The sequence below is a fragment of the Amia ocellicauda genome, chromosome 8 (assembly GCF_036373705.1).
Source record: "Amia ocellicauda isolate fAmiCal2 chromosome 8, fAmiCal2.hap1, whole genome shotgun sequence".
Classification (NCBI taxonomy): domain Eukaryota; kingdom Metazoa; phylum Chordata; class Actinopteri; order Amiiformes; family Amiidae; genus Amia; species Amia ocellicauda.
In genome coordinates, this window is record NC_089857.1 from 39,275,186 (window position 1) to 39,299,189 (window position 24,004).

The 24,004-nt window shown below is 38.7% G+C and overlaps 1 protein-coding gene across 2 annotated transcripts in view; it reads left to right on the forward strand.

The window, feature by feature from the left end:
• The first annotated feature begins 4,458 nt into the window (after positions 1 to 4,458).
• slc12a2 (solute carrier family 12 member 2) overlaps positions 4,459 to 24,004 on the forward strand; it is a 74,402-nt gene continuing 54,856 nt past the window's right edge. For both annotated transcript variants that reach the window (XM_066711361.1, XM_066711362.1), the window contains exon 1: positions 4,459 to 5,562. In XM_066711361.1, the coding sequence (XP_066567458.1) occupies positions 4,966 to 5,562 (597 nt within the window). In that variant the 5' untranslated portion in view covers positions 4,459 to 4,965. The remainder of the gene's footprint in view (positions 5,563 to 24,004) is intronic.

A 24,004-nucleotide genomic window follows, 5' to 3' on the forward strand; every position in this document is an offset into this window, starting at 1 on the left:
AGTCAGACTGGCAATTGCAGTGCAACTGTAACGGTTGTTTACTTTAATTACTTCATTGGTGAAATAATATGTGTGAATAAGTCTTTTCCCATATATGTCACTTAAGTAATAATATATTAAATACATGTTCTATTCCTCCTAGAAAATATGTAAAAGTGAATTACTATAATCCTGATTATCATTACAAAAATTAACTATTTATGCAGCAGTTGCTGCTGCTGCTGGTATAAATAAGAAAGACAAGAACAATGTGTATTTTTTTACTGTTTTAAAAGATGTATCATTTAAGACATTGAGATCAATAATGGGTCAATTATAAACTAAGCAGAAGTGTGAAAAATAAATAAAAGGAAAGAATCTTCCAAACACTAGCTCCTTTCCTAAATTACATTGACTACTGTACAAGGTGCTGCTTAACATTTAAATTAGACATGGCATAATGGATACATAGTTGAACTGAGAATCCCATGTATTAAAGACCTCTATGGTCATCCAAGTATTACATGTTACCAGTGAATAATAAAGAATTTGCCAATTATTTTTATGTTTAATTTGTCTCATGTCCCCCATTTCTAGAATGTTCCATCAAAAAATATTAATTTATAATCTCAAACATCTAATTTATTAAATAAGAGAGGAAAACCTTGTACGTATTGTTACACCACTACAAATGTATTTGGTTGTAAAAAATGAATGTCTAATTATTTTACAAATATCCAAAGTATGATGTCAGATATTGATTTCCAATCTGTTTTAGTGGAAATTGTTGTGCAATACATTCCAAAAGTACAATAACAATCTGTTAGGAAACTAAAAGCTAAAAGCAAGTGGCATGAATTACTTACAGTATGTAATGTTAAGATGCAGGTGTCCTAGGAGAAATTACCTGATTAAACATTACATTTCTGTGGAGTGACTGCACATTCAATCCAAGTAATTACCTCTATTGCAATTCTGAAGCACCCCTGAAGCAAAGCAAGAACGTTAGATATTTATATTTTGAGGTATTTAAAAAAAAAGTAAAGATGTCTAGGGCTGTTTGCATGGTGTTCAGATAGTGTGTAAAACATAAAGCATGTGGGGGTGGTCAGCAGTAGCCAGGCAGAGGTCTGGACAGACATTCCACAGGACCACAGAGAACAAGAGAGCCAGTCCAAATGTTAGCAGTCATTTAAACTCAAACTTTTCTTACCATTTGGGATCTTAAATCTGACTCTGATTTAATGCATGAAGTGACACGTTCTAAAACCTGTTTAACTACATCCTTAATACTCTTTATAGAAAAACACACGCATGCACACAGACAAACACGCACATACACATGCATGCAAAAACATACACACACATACGCACATATATACTTGTTGTTTTTTAAATAATAAAATGGCAAACTTTCAAAGAATTTGGGGCTCTGCTTGCCTTAATTGATGTATGTTACTTATCACCTGAAACCTCTGGTGTTCCAATTCCATTTAAAGTATCAAATACATATATAGTAATGTAAGTTGTCACTCACATCCACTTGAAACAGAAATGGGAGGTTACAAGCTTAAATATTAGCCCTAACAGCAGCCATTGTTGATTAGTGAGTGTTTTTCACCAGTTTTTCCCAATTATCCTGGGATTACAAACAGATTAATCAGAACTCCCCTATTTCTTTCAATTAGACAAAAATGGCAATAGGGCAAGATTTTGTTTTAATGTTTTATCTTAAATATCATTGCCCCCGAAAAATAAATAAACTAATATATATAATTAAACTAAACAGGTTTGTACAAGACTGGATGTAACTCCAGAGAATCCAGGGAGATTAGTAGGTAGTAAGTGGATAAACCACCCAAGCAGAAGTTTGTTAAATGTTTGTAATGACAATACTTTGGTTTATTTCTAGGTCATGTTTGCAGAGGATTCAGTAAGGATAACAGTCCTTATCTGACACACTATTCTGACCCCAGATAAGCAGATGAAACTGCTTTATGCCTTAAATCCAGTAGTATTGTTTAACTTGCAAAATAACGTCCTGTTGTTTCAAAAATACTGCCGGACACAAGTATTATCACAACTTGAAACATATCTATCACCTTTCATTACTTCATTAAAGCTGGGTATGATCTCAGTTATACATGTCAATATGTTACAATAGGGTTTTTCAGTATAATTGTATTAATCCAGGATAATAAAAATACTAATAACAATATACCATCATTTGCACATTTTAAAACTCATTAAATACAAACACATAAAAACACATTAAATATTTACTATTGTAACAGTAGTTGCTAAGATATATTTCTTAATTTTTATTTCCTCCAGAATGATTGAACTGAAATAGCACCAAGTTAGAACATGCATCAAATTAAAGTGTAACTAGGATATTCACCAACATGATTGGTTTATATGTGTTAGTAGGATGGAATAAGTACTGTATGTGTTCTATTCCATCAATTTTGTATTTTTTTTAAGAAGAAAGAAGCACAGGATTTGTTTTTCTCAAAGCAGATGATTGTCAGTTTTAAACCTTTGTATATATGAATATATTTATGGAATAATACAAAAACAGATTTATCCCAGTGTTCAGACAACCTGAAGAAACATAATGTTCTTCATGATATGCTACCTCTGTGGCTTCATGTTGATGACTTTGTTTAATAGGATTAGGGAATCAGGAATTAATGAAGCAGTGTAAATTTGCACAGAAATCCTGACAGCAAGCCAGAAAGTAAAGTAGTCTTACCCCTGCTGATTTTTACACAATGCTCAACTTTGACCCCATCCCTATAACACCTCTCAAATCGAGAAGTTATATCTCAGCTAGGTTATTGGAGTGAAGTTGAAGACATGTAGAGTTAAAGTAAAGTGACATAACTGGCATTAATCACTGGTTTAAAAAAATGGTCTGTCTGTGCTTCACATACATTAAAATGTTTGTATGGAACATATTGATAAATGTATGTATAGAAATGTTAATCCCATAGAATTTCAAAGATTGAAAATTCAAGTATTGAATATCTGCTGTGTGTCAATTGTGTTGATTCTATTCACTCCTATCCTTAAAAAAAGAACTTGACAATGTCTGCATTCTTGCGATTTCATCTTGTGGCCAAATGTGATGGTTATTATTTTGTACTAAAGTCTTGGTTCTGATATTAATGCTGCATTTATCTTCAAGGAACTCTGTATATTAATCTAGGTCATCGCAATTACAGAGAGCTCCACATGAATTATATCTGTCTCTCATATGAAATATATTATTAATAATAAAATACCATACATACTGAAGAAACAAATCAACAAAATAACCTGTGAAGAAGAAGAAAAAAAGTCATCTTTCGGGGTTAATTTGGTAAATGATTGCCTTGTTGTTCCATTAATGTATTTGAATGAACAATATTCCAATACTTCATGTTAGGAACTCCTAGCTTAAATACCAAAATACGATTTTTAAGACATAATACACACCGACGCTTTAACATGTGTGACACATAACACATTCATCAACATTTGAGATTGGCTGGGCAGCACAAAAGTGCAAGAATCAATGGTTGGACGCCAATTTCATGCATTTCCACAAAACTGTGGTTAGGTGGTGCCACACTTAGTTGCCATTATTAAGGACTCTATTGGTGTTTCTCGTTATATATACCTCTCCATAGGTTATATTACCACAATCAGTCATTCAATAAATAGCACAATATGAAAATGTCACTCCAACAAAAGCTTTCAACTAAATTGATATATAATGTACATTATAGATCCTGATATATGATTCTAGTGAAACATAGTAATTATGGTGAAACTTCACTTGCTTAAACAAGCATTCTCCCAACGTCTTACCTTTACATTTTAAAAGTGTAAAAAATGCTGGTTATTCAGTAAAAATGTTTTTTTCAATTTTTCATTTTCCATAAAATTAAATCAGGTCGGATTAAGGCAGTGAGTTAAGGCTCAACTTTGAACCACACTGGCAACATTTAACTACATTTGGTCATGTACAATAAGTTACATTATATATTGTAAGAGAAGTAATTTCCAACTGAAAAGACAATCCTACCTATATTTAAAAGCTGTTTTAACAATGAACTACTTATGCAAACAATGCACGGATTTCCTTATCGCACCTCGCTGCAGGTATATCGCTCATCCTCCTGCTTATGCAGTCAGAAAACAAAGACCATTTATACTGGTCGTGGTCGTGTAGCGCAGATGTCTGCAGTTCTGTGCGGGTCTGCGCTGCTCCACCAATGGAAGCGGCGGGATTCTGCAGATCTGCGCAGAACAGGCTCCGTGTCCATCCCTCTCCTTTATATTAATGACGGAAAGACACGCCCTCCCCCTTATCTCCACTCTCGGAGGGGCGTGGTTTGCTCCTGAAGCTGCCGGCTCTCGCGAGGTTTCCGGGCGCGCAGTTCCCGCCCCTGGCGCTGCCGGGCTGCGGTGTGTATATAGCGGCGAGGGAGCACAGCGAGTGTAGGAGGAGTTGCGGCAGTACGTGGTGAGCATCCTGGCCGCGGATACAATAACACGCCTAAACTCCGCTGCGGTGGACACGCTTTGTGCATCACACACAGGGGCCTGGAAGCGGCGGCACCGCGCTCAGCTTGGGGGCTTTGTTCCAACGCGACACAGGGGAAAGTTGTTGCTGATTTCCCTCAGAAAAGAGCTGCTTTGCCCGCACATCCGCATAGCGAGTGACGGCGCTGTAGTCTGGCCGGAGCACACGCCTTCTCTCTCCGCTGCGTTTTCCTTCTTTTTCCCTTTCTTTTTTTCCCACCCTGCATCCAGTGGCTCCCTGATTGGACCGAGCAGTGCGTGTCTCTCTGGACGTTTCGTGGTTGGCATCCACTGAAGCCGGCAGGGGAGGCACAATTTGGGCACTCGTGGCCGAGTACCAGTGGAGGCAGATAAAGCGCGCTGTGCCCTTTTAAAAGGACTGCGCTTCATCATTATTCACCGGCTGTACTTGCCATGTCCGCGCCATCAGCGTCCACTTCTCCCGCTGCTGGGGAGAAGCCCCCGGCTGCCCTGGCCGTCCCGGCAACTCCGAGCTGCTCCGGCCAGGAAGGGCTGTCCGCCGACTCCGGGCTGAAGCTCACCGGTCCCACGCCGAGCCAGAGTCGCTTTCAGGTGGACTTGGTGGCCGAGGCTGCCGGTGGCACCGCCGGGGGGGACTCTCCCGAGGGAGGCAAAGCGGGAGGCACGCAAGCATCAGGCGACAAAACCGGGGGGAAGGCGGCCGAGCAGGCGGAGGAGGCGAAAGGCAGGTTCCGAGTAGTGAACTTCGTGGACCCGAGTGGGGCCGTAACCCCGCCGGACGCGGTGCTGCCCGCCGATGGGATGCAGAATGGGGACACGGTGATGAGCGAGGGCAGCCTGCACTCGTCCACCGGAGGCCACCACCACTATTACTACGACACCCACACCAACACCTACTACCTGAGGACGTTTGGGCACAACACCATCGATGCGGTGCCCAACATTGACTTCTACCGGCAGACCGCGGCGCCCCTGGGGGAGAAGCTGATCAGACCCAGCCTGGCCGAGCTGCACGACGAGCTGGATAAGGTAAAGTGTTAAAAACAGAGTTCATACATGTGACAGAGCATGCATGAGCCGGGCAAGATAACGTGTTACAAGCAGAGGCTGCACACAGAGCATGCATGAGCCGGATAAGCTACAGTGTCACAAATATTGAAATACCAGGAACCCTGCGTTAGTCAGCACGCCTGTGTGTGAGAGACGCATGCTTGCATTTGGGGGCGTTTATATCTTTAAAAACAAAAAGTCCAGTGCCAAGCCATGCCTAGGAATAAGTTATTACTCCAAATATCTGTATGCCTGCTCTTTTGTGTAATGCTGCGACGGTGGGCTAAATGCCGACATCAAGGCACATGTCTGCGGAAGTGGTGCGTCCCGGCAGAGGTCTGCTGCGCGGAGAGGCTGCTGTGCAGGGATGGGTGGACGGCGGAGGAGACGCGCTGTCGCCGGTACAGCTCAATGACGTGCCAAATGCACCTGGGCTTCAGGCGCACGGAGAGAAATGGAGCTGCTGGCATTTTGAACAGGCGCCTCAATGTTTCTACACGCCAGATCAATTGAGTATTATACTCTATACAATGGTATATGTTTACAAGGAAGGTAGAACTTGCCTAAACGCATTATTTACTCAATATATTTCTTTATAAACAAATAACCATGGTCTTGACTGCATGCATTTCCAGCATAGTGTGAAACTGATCCCCACCACACATGCATGTCCCTTTACTGCTTCATAATTTTTTTTTTTCTAATTTACTATTTTAATCTGTATGGTTATTCGTAATATTGAGAAATATCAATCAAACAGTTATTACAGCCACATCTTTAGTTTCTTCTGTCATGAATAGTTGTTACACAGAATAAAATAAGATGAATAGAAACATCCCTGTCTTTTTCATAACCATTTATTTGAGTTATGATCAATGGCTGAATTGACCAGTAAACACCCTCAATGCTACTGAAACCCATTCATCTTTTGTCAGTTCTCCTCTTTGATTCTAGTTCAGGAATTCCCTCCTTTATGGTTTCCTCAAACATCTATTTATACAAAACACAGGAACTAGGTGTATGTCGAACAATGTCTGACAAATTGTTTTTGTGGCTGCAGATGTTCCACAATAGTTGGACAGATTAGTTTTTAGCCTACATTACACCCGGCACGTTTTATTGTAAAGTGAAACTCTCGCAGGATGCTGGCGAGTGAACGGTTTGGAAATGCAGTGTGACCTAATGAATAGTGTATTTGTTGTTGAAGATGATGGTGTTGGTGTTGAATCCAGTGCTTCTGTCTTAAATGTGCAAAAGTTAACTCATTTGGGCTTTTTTAATTGAATGCTTGGAAGTTTTATGTAATATCTCTGTGAACAAGATCTAAGAAATCTACAACACCATTGCACTTATTTTCCATTAACTTACAACATTTTGTTCCCCCTCCATAAAATCCACAACTAAAAAAATATAATTTAGCATCATTATATTTGTGGAAGACTTGGTGAAAAGAGAAGGACCGTGTGCAGACACTGCGGGACCCTCCTGGAGCTCCGAGCTCACCGTATTACTGAGGAAATGTGGTGCTCCCCAGAGAGGAGGTTCAAGGTTATCACAATGTTGTGTTCAGCTCTCCCCTTTCACACAGCTGTGCACTATTTCATCCATGTAATAATTATCATGAGAGCAGGTTGATGCCCATTTTAGAAGCATGGTCTCGGGGAGCTCTCCAGTCTTCATATAGCCACCTGAATAAAAATGTGAGACCACTTCCCACCCATCCATCTTCAAAACCGCTTATCCTGGTGAGGGTCACAGGGAAGCCGGAGCCGATCCTGGCAGGCATAGGGCGCAAGGCAGGAATACACCCAGGATGGGATGCCATTCCATTGCTGGACACACACACACCAATTTAGAGAGACCAATCAACCTAACCTGCATGTCTAGAGCTGTGAGGCAGCAGCACTAACCACTGGGCCACCTTGCTGCCCAAGACCACTTCCCTTTAGTGTTAATTCTCACTCCTTTGTGCAAGTTGTCAATCTCATTTGCGTCTGCCCAATTCTGTTCCAGGAAATTTAAATGGATAATAAAAAAATTAAAGTGACTGAATGTGTAGTTTAAGAGAAGTGAACATTTAAGGAAGTTCCCTGAATCAGTAAGGTCATACAAATGGCAGTCATTAGTCTTCAGTTCTTGGAATACTGGAATACATCTCATGCCCTGTTGCTTGATTTTGACCTTCATTTAGGTTGGGTCAACTGGTTATGACACGAGTCTAGTGAGTAAAAGTGTAAATCTGGTCAATTTTCTCGGATTACAAGTAATGTAGGAATAAAGTCAGAATTTAATTTAATCTCTGATTTCTGTGAAAGATGTAATTTAGGAAAAAAGAAACCCACATGACAATAGAGCTCATGAGAAAATTAATGCATTTTTCTGATAGGACGTGGAGTGATGTGTGTAAGCTTTACTTTGGGGTTTGCTACAATACTTCAGTATGCGTCTCCTTCTGTTAATTTCAGAAAAGTCAGACAATGCTTTGAGGAACTGAACATTTCTTCCAGATGTTGTGCAATCTCCACCTAGGTGTTGAACGTGACTGAAAGCATGGGAATGGTCTTGAGTGAGGTTGGGGCTCTCAGTGTTTGATTTAATGCTGAGCTGAGCTTTAGGATTTTAAGCCACTAAGGATTCATTTCAGATGCTGGATAGTGTTCAGCCCCTGAAAGAGCATGTCCAGGGAAGGCAATGCTCAGGTGTAACAGAGGGGGATCCTGTGTTTGTTGCATGCTTTTTCTGGGTCAGTTCTATGTCCACTGACTAATTTACAGAGAAGTTTCAAAACAATATCCTGAAATGACATAAGCTCCTATTAATCTTTCGGGGGGGATTGTATTAGCCACATATTCATATTCTTTTATTGGAAGATCTGTTTTTTAATCTTTGGCATGACATGTTGGAAAAAGAGGCAAATTAACAAACTTTTAGCAATGTTGAATAGTGGGAGTGTCAATCGTACAGTTGTGTTGAAAGCAATTTCCCTAAACCTAATTATTTATAAAATTGGATAATGTTATTAGGTTTTATAAATGTATACACATTCATGTTTTTCCTGAGGTTTTTAATATAGTTTGGTAAAGAAATGTATGTGTATATTGTAAATTTATTCTTAAATGTTCATGATATGGAACCAGTTGGACAATAAATGCATTCTCTCCCTCTCCCTTTATCTTTGGAAGAATGTGCATAAAAATGATAACGGTTAAAACCTGTTTATTTAAATAGACATCATCTGCTTTAACTTGTTTTCAAATTGCTCAGGCTTGTCAGGCAGAATGACCCACCTGTGATGTGAATCAAACTTCTTGGAGTGACTTGTCTTGATTTTTAGTCCTAAAGCTGAAGGGAGACACTAATATTTGATTGGGTGTGTCAAACTTTTCCTTTTCATACCAGGTCAAATACAGCCTGTGGCTAAAATGTAAATTGGTAGCACAAACTCTCTCTCAAAAAAAAAAAAAAAAAAACATTACTGAAAGTGTGCTCAGTTCTGGTGTTTCTCATTTTTCACATTAGACACCAGCCTATACATTGTTTTAAATGTGTATAAAACTTAATTTTCATAAGTATTTACTAATAGTAATTATTAACTGAATGTAAAACACGTGGGCTATTTCTTAAATTCACAGATTCACTTGCAGTAAAGTAAGCAACTAAAGCTGTTTATCAAGGTTTGAGCCTTAATTACTTCCTTTATACAATGAAGCTGTGAGAATAAAGTTTGTAAACAATATGATTGTCATTGTACAGCAGTGTGTGAGCTGTATATTAAACATCACTGATTGTTTTTAGAAAGAACAAACCTCTGCGCCGAAACATGCTTAGATTCAATTATTTTGAAATTAAGAGGGTTTTTGTTTTTGTTCACGATTAGAAAAGAGAAAACAAAAAAAAAGATTTATTCTAAGAATTAATGAAAGTAATTTAAACAGTTGTAATGATTGTGATAAGCAAGCTAACCATGTGACTGATTTTTAAAGTTAATAGTCCAATGTACTTTCTTATGGTCAGAATATGAATGTGTATTTATTATTTATAGGATTTTCTTCCTTCAGTTAATCTTAATAATTAGTTTGTTTTTTAACAAGCAGCACATCAGGTGAATAAGAAACAAGGAAAGCAAGGCACACCCTTGGGTAGTCTGCCACCTCTGTCCAACTAAAGATAAGCAGAGCAAGGACCCCCTGCCCAACTAGGTTTGTTTAGTGTTTGAAATTACATTTGTATTTTTATTCCATAATCTCAAATGTCAGGACTTTCAAAGTTTTTAAACTTCAGAATTTCAGACATAATAACATACAAGTGCATGATGCACTTTTCTATATTATAATATTATATATTAAGAGTATATCTGTAAACTTGTTAAATACAGTTTGAGTATGAGATGAATGACTGTTTTTTTTTTTCACTGCAACCCCTCCCTCTAACTTCCTGCCCAAACCGGTTATCCAATCAATCGTTATGCAATATGGTTCAGTTTGTTACAGAACTGAGCGTCAACAAGGAATTATGACGATGTGGGAGGAGAAATATCACCCCTATGCTTCCTTAAAACACTGCCCCAAATTAAACAAACTTTGCCCGTTGCAAGTTACAACCCAGTACTGGAAGGTAGCTTTCCTGACACAAGAAACCTCTGACAAATATAGCCTAAACTCCTAGATTTTCTGTTTGGTGTTTGATGGTGGGTTGAGATTTGATTTAATGATTTAACTCTTTAACTGATATGATCTGTTAGTTGGATATAGTATACTAAATTTTCTTTATGCTCTTAAACATTTGTCATAGTGCAACTTCAGGAAAATTGACTAACATTGTTCAAATACTACTTTCGGGAAGGGCCCACATTGGTCTTTGACATATTGATGGCTTCAAGCTGCTCTAAGTCGGCTTGTTGTGTGAACTGGAATTTCCACCTCTGTTTTTGCGTGGCAAAGAAATGTATCTTTTTAATAAAGTGTTCCCTTGGCGTTGACTTTCTGAAGTCATGATCTGACAAGAGAAGCGTAAATCATACCAATAAGCTGCATGATATTGACCAGTCAGTGGGAAATCCTGACACAGCAAGTTTATTCATTGCGGATCAACCAAGCGCAAGTGGGTTGTGCTGAATTATTAATGTCCTCATGGTGGGTTTATAGTATGTAGAGGACTTGAAAGAAAATTTGGTGACTGCCTTGCTTTTGATGAAGCCTCTGGCTATTTCCTCAGTGTTTCACCAGATGCCTTTCCTGAGATCCATTTATGCGTGAACCTGTGTTCCAGGGCTTCTTGTACATTTACAGGAGTTTGGAAATAAGGCTTGACTTTTGATAATGATAGATTTGACCTTTTTCCACTAGTTCTTGAGTGAAATAGTATCTGGTTCTTTTTTCACCTCCGTAGTACTCTGAGTGTTTTCAGCTTCATTTCACCGGTCCAGCTTGGAGAAATATACAGAACCACCAGTAGATTTTTACAATGCACTTTATTTATTGTGATGTAGGCAATACTGTCCAGTACTAATGCCCCTGTCAGTTGGGACTGTAAGAATGTAGGAATTAAAAACTAGATTAAAATCAACTAGATGTATATGTATGATGTGTGTGCATGAATTTATTGATTGCAGTAATTGATTGCAGGAGATGTGTTGAAGTAGTCTCACTAATTTTCTGATACCTTTAGTGTCAGGGAAATGAAGTTCAGTGTGAGTGTAGGAATACAGACTTAAACGTATCATTTTCAGTCTGTGTATTACAGGGTGTACTTCTGTCCCTTCTTGAACTTCCCACAAGTTTTGTAATAAAACTCATGTGATCACAGTAATTCTTTCAGATTGTACTAAAGAACTGATGCCTCGTTAGCATTTGGATATTAATAGGGCATTGTTTAGAGAGCTTAGATTTTGCAGACAATAGCCTGCTTTAAATGACTAGTCTGTCACTGACAGTACTTTTCAAGTCATATGTCACTACAGGCCTGGGTAGGAAGTGTAGAGTGGCAGGAGGCCAATATGACATTTGGCCTGTAAAACATTAAAACCGCAGCAAAACATTTATTACATAATTAAACTGAAACCAAGATTAATAAAAAAAATATATATATATTCCTCACAACCTTACATTTAAAATACTGTGTAGATGCAAGTAAAAACATGGTTAGTTGCAAACTTGAGTTCTGGGTTTGGCAGTCTGTGCCAGAAGGTTCAGTTGAAGAGGCCAAGGTTCCTGTTAATAGGCTGCCTGTCCGCTTTAGGGAGAGGACTTTTTCACTCTTAAGTTAATCGGAAGAATGGAGGCCAACTGATGAATGTGTATGTAGGTTGTCTAAAAGTTAATTCATTCTCAAGGCAGGAGACTTGTTTCTGAGCAGGTCATTTTGCCACTTGCATGATGTGTTGTAACTGTTACAACTGTGCTCATTCAGAATGTAATGTAAGCATTGTGCATACAAGCAAAGCAAGGACAGTAAATGGACTAATGGACTCTCCACTGATTCCCTATGTATCTGGTTTAAAACTGCCCAATAAGGTATTTCAATCCTAATCACACTGACTGATTTTCAAAATGAAATCTGGTTCCGACAGGCTTACACAAATGTTTCTAAAAATGATTCCAAGTATCTTTCAGGACGAAAGATTATCAGAACAAGATTTTTTTCTGTTATTGTTTCCAGACTGATTCTTGTAATATAATTAATGAAATCCCCTCTTCTCTTTATGAAACTTCTTGGAGCTTTTTTTAGATTAATTTGTGGTTGCTTGTGTTCAATGGATTTAAAGATTGCCTGCAGCGAATGCAACATCAGCGTGGAATGTGATTTACCATTGACATCATAAACCAGAGCAAGCATCCCTCGACCTAAGCAGTAACTGATTAATCTAGTTTTCTACTAGTTGTCAGGCTTCCAGACGGTGATAAATTTGTTATGCCCTCCAGTCGAAGCTGCTGCTATTTAGCAGTCTTGAGTGTCCCGAGTTATTGATAAACATGGTTGTACACAAGATCCCCCGAGTCAGTGATTAAGATGATGCCTCATTTGCTGTCAGTAACTTGGGAGGCTTATTTTGACAAAGACTGAAACTTTCTGAAGAGATTCCAAGGTCACCTCCATGTCTCTGAAAAAGGGGTGACTTTGAGGTGAATTTTTTTTTTTTTTTGTTGGGCACGACTCCATGCATGTATTTTCTGTAACCAAGCAATAGTAAACTTTTTAATGATGAGGGAATAATAGACAAAACCTCTAAACATCTAAAGGAGATGTTTAGGTACCTCCAAAGTGCTTCCCCCAGAGGTCTGAACAAAATGTAGCTTTCCTGCTTAAAACACAGAACATAATTGGTTTTATAAATGATGCTTTGTATGTGAAATGCTGTAAGTATGTATTATAAGTAGGCCTAGTTTATTAATCTATGTTCTACTACAGTGGACTCCAACCCTGGTCGTGGAGAGCCCCAATCCACTTAATCTTATAGGTCATCTTAAATCACCAATTTCTAAATAATTCTAAACACCATAGGAGTTATTAATCAATTAAGTAAATCAACTAAGGGTATTCTTGCCCGAAGGTATTCAGATGATTGCTCCAATGGTTTCTAGGACTGTATTTACCACCTGCTTAATTATTCAGGATGAATTATGTCTGGGTATTCAAAATTGGTGATAGGAGGGGTACCACAAAAACCTGTTGGATGGAGGCTCTCCTTTGCTTGTAAATGTGATTTGTTTACAATCACAAAACTTATTTAAGATCTCTTTAACAGGGCTGACTAAATCCGTTTCTACTCAATTCAACATCGCTCTTGCATTTAAAAAAAAAAAAAAAAAGAGTACCTGCTGAAAATGCATATCAATTCCTACTCTCATGTTCATTTAGAATTTGTGACCAAAATGTTTTAAATGACAACATCAATATGCAGGGAAATTTCTATTGATTTTGTTTGATTCCTCATTTAGTTTGTTCCAGATAAAACTTGTCTGGTGCCAGAAAATGTCATGTATATTTCTTCTTTGGCTCTGCCCCAGTCTTTCATTAATCAATTTAACCTGAGAATCGAGCTCACTTTTTCAGTTGCAGTCATTACCTTGTCAGCATGAAATTTAGAAACGTTTGCAATATTCTTGGTACACGTACTCATTTTGGTGCTTGTTTTTCTGGCTGTTAAACAGAAGATGTTTTTGGTTCGGTTCAGATGTAGTCATTTTTGCATTTAATCTACAGTCTACAGATTGATGCAAGTAATTTTAAATTGGCATAAGTGTGCAGAAAGATTTGAAAAGCTGTGAATTAAATGGGTTATTACAATTAACCAATCTGGGTTTTTGGCATAAGATATTATCATTCACCATTTACCCAAATCTCGCCCCACATTTTTCTGTATAAATTACTGTGATTATTAATCTGGACCTATTCCATGACTCAAATAATTTTTTGGCTGAATTCTTGTAGTTTTTATAAGATTTATATGTATTTAACTTTCTTTTGTAGCTTATATTCTATGGAAATGGGGATCATTCACTTACATGATGCATCAGTGTGTCACTTTCTTTAAAGCCTTAAGGAGTTAATAGTGTCGTGTAAATCTATGTATATGTAAATCAATACCAATTGTAAGAGAGATGGGTAATTGTGTGCCATCTGAGGCATTGCCCTTAGAACCAGCTTCTTTTATCATGAAGATAGTTTAAGATACCATTTGCCAATCCGTCTTGCCATTGTTTTAACATTTAAAGTTCTTCTTAATTCTACGTTGTTATAGCATGGTACACATTGCATACATTTTCTTTGACAGGGTTCCTTCCATGCTCTTCAGTAGTCTAACGTTTCAGGTAGTGTTTTTCTTTTCGTAGTCCGTTCTTCTGACACTGCACTTCCCCGTCTCCCTGACAGTGCCCATCCCTGTGGCTAGGTTGAGCCGAGTGCTGCGATGAGACTTGTGTCCCAGTAGACGGGTCCCCTGCCTAGCAGTTGTGTTCAACAGCATTTAAAATTGTAGCTTGGCTGCAGCTTGCCTTTTATTTTATTTTATTTTTTTCTGTAAGTGAATCATTGGTTTACCAATTTCACTTCCTAAAAATAGTTATTCTATTGTTAATCTTATTTCTCTAGTGGCAGAGAAATGTTTTTTTTGTTGTGCATCTACTGCAGGAGTGTGATATTTAGTTTCACGGGGTTTGCATTGAGTTCTTGTTTTGGATCTGTAAAAACTGCTATGACGCAAAATTGACTTTCATAATCTTATCACTTCATAGTGATCTTTTCACATCCTGAACTATTAGGTTTACAAATGCACTATAAAGTGAAGGCCTTGCTCTTTTTAATATTCAACAAAAATATAATCAACAACTAGCCTTTTTCACAACCTGTAACACGAGGGCTATTGTCAGTCCTGTAACTCAAAGAGATGGCTTCGATGTGCCGTGGCTCAAGTATGGTCTTGATTGGTTTAAATTAAAAGATGGCTACCCATTTTTGGCATCAGTGATGAGAAAAGTGTTTTAATGTGAAAAATTGTTTAAATGGCAAAATCTTTCTTTGCATTAAACTGGGAGCTATGGTAAGGACCATATCTGTTTTTGTTTAATATTTTTGTCCTTTTCTTTATTTTGTTGTATTCTCCTGTAGTGGCTTTTGGCAAGACTTAGCATTATGTGGTTCCTAACACAGTCTGTGGTCATGTACTGCACACATTAACTGGTAATCATTGGTACTCTGGGCAAACTGTTCTCTTAAAATAAATAAATAATGCTCTTGTTCTACTAGTGCTGGGCTTTAATTTATTATGGTGAACTGGTGGTTAAATTCCCATGGCCTTTAATTTTCCAGTTTTCGACTGTTGAACACTTGAGCTTTAAATATATGTTGCACAGCTGTGGATCCAGCCACATAAATGGGCTCAAGACTTATCAAAGCTGCAGAAGCACAACTTTCTTTGGACTAGTGTCTTTCTAACCTGGAACAGGTTTATTTCTTGGTGATATTTTAAGATCTTATGTTTGATTTGGGTGGCAAGACAAAACAATAAATATGATTGTCCTTGTGGTTGAGTTCTTCCAGAGTTTTTGCCAATGTTTTAACTGCTATCAATGATAGATACAGTTGTGAAATTCTGTTAGTATTACCACTAATGTAAGATTGAGATCTGTGGAACATCTAGACAGTGCTCTTTTTCATTATATGCTCTTGATGTAAATAATGAACATCACTGCATTTAAATTCTTTCATGTACATAGAATGATGCAACAGTGTATGCCACTTTATTTAAAGGGTCATGTGAACTCGGCAGTCTCTGTAGTATTAATTTAATTGCATGGGCATCAGTGAAGTTGTTTAACGTCTTCAGGAGTTTACTGCTTCAGGAGGTCCTCTTTATGTCTAGCCTGTACATTTGAATATGCTTTTGGATGAGGAGTGGGTGCCTTGAAAAAGCTGCATGCAAGTCATTCTGGTGAGAATAAAAATAACATAATTGCACCCGCTGATGGACTTAAAGTAAGCTTTCATGCTTATCCAGCATGACAGTGAAAACTGAAATATGCATCTGTCCTCTGACATTGAGCAACTTTTTTTTTTTTTTTTTAATAAATTACCCCATCTCTTGCAACACTATACAATTGTCCTTCTTTTCTATATTTTAATGTCTGTAATATACTATTTCTTATTAAGATTACTATTCACAATAAAAGTGGTGGTGGTAGTAGTAGTACATTAGTACACCCCATCCTTTAAAAAAAATAAAACTACACAAAATAATTCCGGTAGTTTGAATCCTCATTCCTGGAGATGGGTAAGAGCAAATTTAAACCTTTTCAAAGGTCAGTAGCATATCTGACTAATGGACTTGTATTTATATTCATCTTTAGGCCCAAAAGTCTGACTTGAACCCAGACAGCTGGAGGCCTATGGTGTTGATCTTGCCACATGCTTCACTTTGAACAATGACAATGGACATATGTGTCCTGTCAGCTTGCTTCTCTTTTCAAAAAGAGGCTCATAGCAGGCAAAGATGAAATTGACCAGATTCCAAATGTAAGGCTGTAGTCCTTCAGTTTTTGCACTGCCTGATTTTCAGTTTGCTATAATGCACGTCTGTCTCCCCTGATCTTTGTCCAGCCGGTTTCTTTCTCTCCGCTCGGTGGTGAAGAGTTGTTTTGCTGAATTGTTCTGATTTTTCTACAGTACCACAACGTTTACTTGCTGGCAAATATTCAGTTATTAGTCTGAATACTCATAGGCTCATTAAAAATACTTGGAATATGTTGTGCAATATTCATATTACACAAGTAATCTATCTGGCATGTGGGTTACAAGGGGTACATCAGTTCACATCGCCCCTGTCTTCCATTCGCATGCCATGCCACGGTGGATCAGTGTAAAACTGCTTTATGTTTGTCTGAAGATGAGGCTGTATATCTGATTAACTTTTAGAGCTAAACCCGAATAAATTGTTGAAACAAACCAGATTGCTCAAGAAAAGCTTTTTTTTTTTTTCATTTTCTGAAACACTTGCCACTGTAAACAAACTAAACTGACATCTGTTGAGCACCTGCTTATACCTGTGAGCCCCAGGTATGTGGTTTGTATAACCACAATAACAGTCATTGTGCCTGAGACAGGTGTGGCTGGATATAATCCACAATATGGAAAGTCTGCTCCTGATAACTAGTAGGCCTATATGGAAATGGGATTTACAGTGATTTACATTTGGGGGTATTTATAGTATTGGCAAACTTAATAATTGTAGATTTCTCTAAGTTCTAATTGGATTTTCTTGCTTTTAGATGGCCAAAAAGCAGATTTTGTGGCATTTGTTTAATGTATGCAATCAAAAGGTCTGCTCTGTGAGAACATTCCTAATATTAAAGGTATATCTGCAGCAATACACACAGAGACTGCAAGATAAGGTTCAGTGTTGGTGCTGACATTTACAGTAAACATATCCAGTTTTATCTAAACCTCAACACAAATTAAACTACTTGTGTCTAAAGAGACTCAATTTTGTTGAAATGTTGAAGCTAAGCGAACTTATTTTTGTTATCGGTCTTAATATTGCTTTATCTTGAAGTACAGAAACTCCATACTGATAGTCCAATGTTTGTACTCCAGTTGATGCTGTACACAAAATGTGGCTATTTTGCTTGTAATCGGCAATCCTCCTTCATCTGTGTTTTTAGTAAAAAGTGTTTTTAGTTTAGTAAACTGAATAGTACGCGCCTTAGTTAATCTGCTTCCTTATTTTTTTCTGCAGGTTTTCCTCAACACTCACTGCAATTTTAAAGCTTATGTTTTCCTCGAGTGAAATCATGTGATCTTCAGAAAGTGTCTTTGAAGGGAAACATTCATATTTATAAGTGCGTTGAATGTTAGTGTTGCTGTATTTTATGGATGCATTTTTGTGCCTTTTAAAGAATACTGTAGCTCTCTCAAACAGAGATGGCATTGTAAGTAGTCTTCATACTTAACCTAGAGTGCAGAGATTTTTAAATCAATAGTACAAGTGTATGTGTGTGTGATGTTGGTCAATGTTCAGCAGAGCCTTAAATAAACATAGCAGGCAACTTACTAACTGGTAGCTTGCTCCAGCAACCACTTAATGAGCAAATAGTTTGTTTGTGTATGAGAACTGGACGTCACTTGTTAGAAGGTATGAGATTTGTTAGCTCACCTTTCAAAAAAACTAAAAAGGTACATGGACAATTTTAAATTCCAAATCATTTCTGCATAAGAACAATACACACTAACTGCAGCAGCTTTGTGACATTGTTTCCCACTCTAGCAGAATATATTCATCTTGATGTTACAGTTGGGTAATTGCATAGCATCATTAAAAGACCCATTAAATGTTTTTAAATGTCACTTTACTATTCTACAGTATTTATAGACCAGCAAAGTCATTTTGATGCCTTAAAAATCGAGGGTATAGGTGGTGCAGGTCTTGTACTGCACTTAAACAGTTAAAGAAAAACCTCTACTGAACTGCCTGGTACAACCAAGTCCACGTGGTTCTTTGTTTATGTGCTAGCTGAGAGGAAGTGAAGCAAAAGCAGAGAATTGACACCAAGTCCGATGCAGGAAGAGACTCTGTACTGACTGAGCTGTGACTTGTGCTGTCATGGCAGGGACAAAGTTGCACTGTTTAGGCTGATTTAAAACCAAACGTTTGGAAAATTTTAGACTGTAGTCAGTGTAATCTATACAGTAGACATTTTAGCCTTTTCAAAACCAGTTCCTTTGGCATTGTGCCCTTTGCTTTCACGTCTATGAGCTTGCCCACAACAAGGATGTGTAAATGAGATTATATTGTAAACTCTATCACTTTGCTTACTGGAGGAAGTACATTGTTGAAATATAGTATTTGCAAAAATAAACTGCTGAACTGTGGAAGACTGTGACGAACAGTCTTACGCAATAAAAAGTGGTTTGTAGTGTGGTGTAAATTTCTTTTTTGTACACCCAGAGAAGTTTATGTAACATCAGTCAATCTAAGGGGGGTTGGGGTTTGGTCTGAAGGGTGATCGTTGAGGGAGGTGAACTTGCTACTCGCTATAAACTTGCTTGGATGAGAATTGGATGCCAAATGAGCTCAGATGCAGATCCAGAGTTATTCTGAGTGCAAGCTAAAGTAATTTTTAAGACTTAACACTGTCATCAAGACCGCTTATGTTGTACAGTACTTCAATGGCTCTTATGCAGATTGTGGTCATGGGAATTTAAAGCACAATGTGCATTTTGATTTTAATTCCATAACAGCTGATTATGTTGTATTAATGCCATCTGCCAGCTCCTGTCCTGCCTGTAACTGGGTTTTAAGTATCACAGCAGGAGTCTTGTAGTGTGAAGAGCAAAAAAAACCTCTGTATTCGTTATTCATTTTATGTATTAAAACAAACCAGGAAAGTTACCCATTGGGGGACATTGCATCCTGTGTTGAGAAGAGTACAATCTTGTTCAGTCCACAACCCTGTGTTACAGAAGACTTTCCTTTGAATTGTTTTATATTACAGTTTCGATCAAGCTCTGTAGTGGCTGACGAGTGAGCTGGTATCTGTAACAATGAGGTGTTTGTTACTGAGAGAAGGAGCCCCATCTGCAGGGAGAATGGTTCAGCCTTCTCATATGACTGTTTTCCTGCAAAAAAAAAAAAAAAAAAAAACTTAGAGCACGACCTCAATGAACATAATTATCCTCTCTGTGGAAGATGTCCCTGCTCTGGAGCCCTGAAGATCACTCCGCAAGCCTCAAGTTTAACTTTTTAGAAACTGTCTTAGAAAATCTCTGCAGGTGATGCAACACTTTCTTAACTGACTTACCAGATGTCAGGAGAGTAATGCTTTGGTGCACAAACTGCGAGATGACGTATGAAATTCCAGACCTTCTTTAACGCATACACTGTAGCAGAAAGTGTTTAATGGGTAGTTTAACCCATTCAGTTAATTTTTAGGTCTGTCCTTAGCCTCTTTTATTTAAGACTAGGCAGTTTCATATTTTGATCAAATCTCGCAGAAGATGCTGTGTAAATCGAGGCAAAGAACCTCAGTTTTGATGCAAAACCAGATGAGTTTTTTCAGCAATCCTGGACAGCTTTTTAGGTCTTTTCACAAAACATTTTCACCAGACAAGAATGAAATGAGAGCATAGTGACCTCACTCAAGGAGGTAAAGTTACAAGAACAAAAACAAGTATACCAGAAGCATAAATTTTCTCTATTGCCTCTAATTAAGGTCATCCCTTTTTATGGTCTTAAAGTTTAATGCATGTTACAGGTCAGCTGTGCCGCTCTTCTTTCTCCCAGTGGCCAGTTGTCTTCACAGAATGTGAAAATTGTATTTTTTCTCTGCGATTTCTCATGCATGCCCCCCACGAAGAGAAATAATGAAGTAACTGTTCCTTCTAAACTAGGCAACCTAAGAATGTTTTGTTTCCCCCCCCCCCCCCAACACAACACTGAACAAATTGGTATTGTAACTATTAAACCTACATTTACATTGGGCAATTGTTTCTAACTCTGCATTCCAAAAGGGGCATGGGCTTTATTTATGAGCCGCCACCCCCACCCCCCACCTCTGTGTCACAGTCTGCCCATGACTCTCTGTGGGTCTTTGCCACCAGCCATCTCGATGTGGAGTCTCTTGTGAGACCCACTGAGTAGCTCTTGCTTGCATCAGCTATCAGGTTGAATGAGTCTGGCAAATCATGCAAACTGCTAGTTGCGTTAAACTATTGGCCTCATTTATCCCCTTACAACTAGCACACAAAATTAAGACAAATTGTGATCAAATGTCACCTCAAATTGTAGTTTTAATGATTTACATTATTGTACACGGGAGGATAAAATGCTGCTGTACTCGGTATCGTTGCTGTGCTTTGATTCCTTGCTTTTGTTTACATCTACACTGTAGACGGCACGCTCTGAACAGTGCTACTTGAAAGCCAGTGCCAGCAGTGGTGCCCGCTATACTCTCCCGTCCTTTGTTTCTGGCCTGACCCTGTGACACGCTAGAACCATCACCTTGTCTGTGTTTCCATCCGGCTCGTCGTCTTTCACTAGCCTCTCCCCTCTGCAAAGCTGCCGGGCCGCTCCAAAACATCATGTGACACCAAGGTAACAATGATCTTCATATAAATGCCCAGCACTAATTGTAACCGGCTTCGAAACAACAAATGTCTGCCCTGGCTTTCTAGTAAACATCCCCCCACCACCACCCCCCTCCACCACTCTGTCACAGTTTGATCTGTTTTTTTTCTTTCTCCACCCTAGTCCAGTGCTAGATTGTACTAGCGGTTCTTTTGCATGTGCCGCCGTGCTCAATTGTTATCGGATTGGTGTTTGAAATACTATGAACTTGTTTACTCCTCTTCATTGACTGGGTGTGCTAATGAAAGGTTAGTGGGGTGGTGGGAGTATGCGCTGTGCCCTGTCTGTGTGTGTGAAGTTGCAGGGATGGGATTCTAGTGTGGTTCTAGGTACAGGTGAGGAAAAAAAGTATTTGATCCCCTGCTGATTTTGTACGTTTGCCCACTGACAAAGAAATGATCAGTCTATAATTTTAATGGTAGGTGTATTTTAACAGTGAGAGACAGAATAACAACAAAAAAATCCAGAAAAACGCATTTCGAAAGTTATAAATTGATTTGCATGTTAATGAGGGAAATAATCAATCAGATTCCAAACTCTCCACCATGGCCAAGACCAAAGAGCTGTCCAAGGATGTCAGGGACAAGATTGTAGACCTACACAAGGCCATCCCCACTGTCAAACATGGAGATGGAAACATTATGCTTTGGGGGTGTTTTTCTGCTAAGGGGACAGGACAACTGCACCGCATCAAAGGGACGATGGACGGGGCCATGTACCGTCAAATCTTCCCTCAGCCAGGGCATTGAAAATGGGTCATGGATGGGTATTCCAGCATGACAATGACCCAAAACACACAGCCAAGGCAACAAAGGAGTGGCTCAAGAAGAAGCACATTAAGGTCCTGGAGTGGCCTAGCCAGTCTCCAGACCTTAATCCCATAGAAAATCTGTGGAGGGAGCTGAAGGTTCGAGTTGCCAAACGTCAGCCTCGAAACCTTAATGACTTGGAGAGGATCTGCAAAGAGGAGTGGGACAAAATCCCTCCTGAGATGTGTGCAAACCTGGTGGCCAACTACAGGAAACGTCTGACCTCTGTGATTGCCAACAAGGGTTTTGCCACCAAGTACTAAGTCGAAGGGGTCAAATACTTATTTCCCTCATTAACATGCAAATCAATGTATAACTTTTTTGAAATGCGTTTTTCTGGATGTTTTTGTTGTTATTCTCTCTCTCTGTTAAAATACACATACCATTAAAATTATAGACTGATCATTTCTTTGTCAGTGGGCAAACGTACAAAATCAGCAGGGGATCAAATACTTTTTTCCCTCACTGTAGCTCATAATGTTTTATTGCAGGCCTTTGTCAACAGTGGTAAAGATAACAGATCTGTTATCACAGAGAACAGTTTGCTTTTTGAAATTGGGCAGTACTATAGTTGTCAAGACATTACCATATGAACTGGTCTGTGTCCGTTTTTTGTTTAAGCCCGTTTTGGCTCTTTGCCATATTCTGTCCTGTGTCCGTGGTGGATCATACCACACAACACCAGCCACTTTTATTTCCCCCTTTCTTGACCTTATTGTGGTCTCCTCCTCACTTAAGTCATGCATGCAGTCCAGACCCACGGTGTGTGGGGTGTTTTTTTTTTTTTTTCTCTCCTTCCTTTCTTGGTTGTAATTACACAAATTTCTGCAGTGTGCAAATCTATATAACCCCAGTCTAGTACAGAACATGGGTTTCTCTTAAACTGTTTTCTAACCACAGGTGGTTTGCATTGAAGAAGAGGAGGGGGGGGGGGGATAATCTTCAAAGTTACATTTTCACATGCAGCTGGAATGCATTAGCCTATTGTCAGGCTTGCCATATAAGGTCAGTCTGGAGTGTATTTGGATGTAATTCATTAACAGTACCGCAGTATGTTTATTCCCCCATTGACATCAGCTTTTTAATTGTTGAAACCCTAAATTATGGTGCTCGATTTATTGCATCTTGAATTTAGGGGTTAAATTATTTCTGCTGCACCAGGACTTTTTTTTTTTTTTGTATACACTCAGAATCCAGAAGAACTAAAACCGTTAAGAGGCATTTGTTCATGCTTTGTTCACTTTCAACATCTGAAGGCCACAGATAACTTTGTGTCTGTTTGCTAATGCATTTTTTGGGATAGCATAAAAAGAAGTGTCAAAACAAACAAAAGAGTAACAGAAAACCGTTTCCTCTCTTGTCTTTGTTTCCCTACTCAAGTTAACCAGGCCAGCAGACGAGTCTGCAAAACACTGGCCGCTGGCGAAAATCTGTAAACAAAGGCTACATTTATTTCAATTGGAAAATGTATGTTTGACTCCAGTCCAGTAGAGAATATTATGAGAAGGTCGCTTGCACAGATTTTGGCAGGCTTCTCACTCCAGTTATTGGGGTAGGGTACAGGCAAAGAGCTAATTTCCTTTGGGCCAGCCCTAGGTGTGACAGATCTGCATTAGAGAGTTGCAGGTTTTTGCAATGACTTCTCCATGGGTCTTGTGTGAAATGCCAGCCAATTAAAAACAGAACCTGCAAATACAGCCTGTAAGTAGCTAACTGAACAGAAATGCTGTTTCCTAGCGATATTTCACTGCTGCAGTTTCAAACCTCTGAGGGAACATTAAGGGAGGGGACCCTTTAACATACTAAAATTAATTGGCAACCTACTTTTAAGTTGTGCTGTAATTGTTAAACTCTTATTAAATACGAACAATGGCTCCCTCCATTGACTTGCCTATCTGTCTTCACAGTGGTCCAGAGGGTTAGTTGCGATTCAGCTGAACTAGAACTTATCGACCGTAATCATAAAGCTTAGCCACATCCTCTTATGTTTTGACTT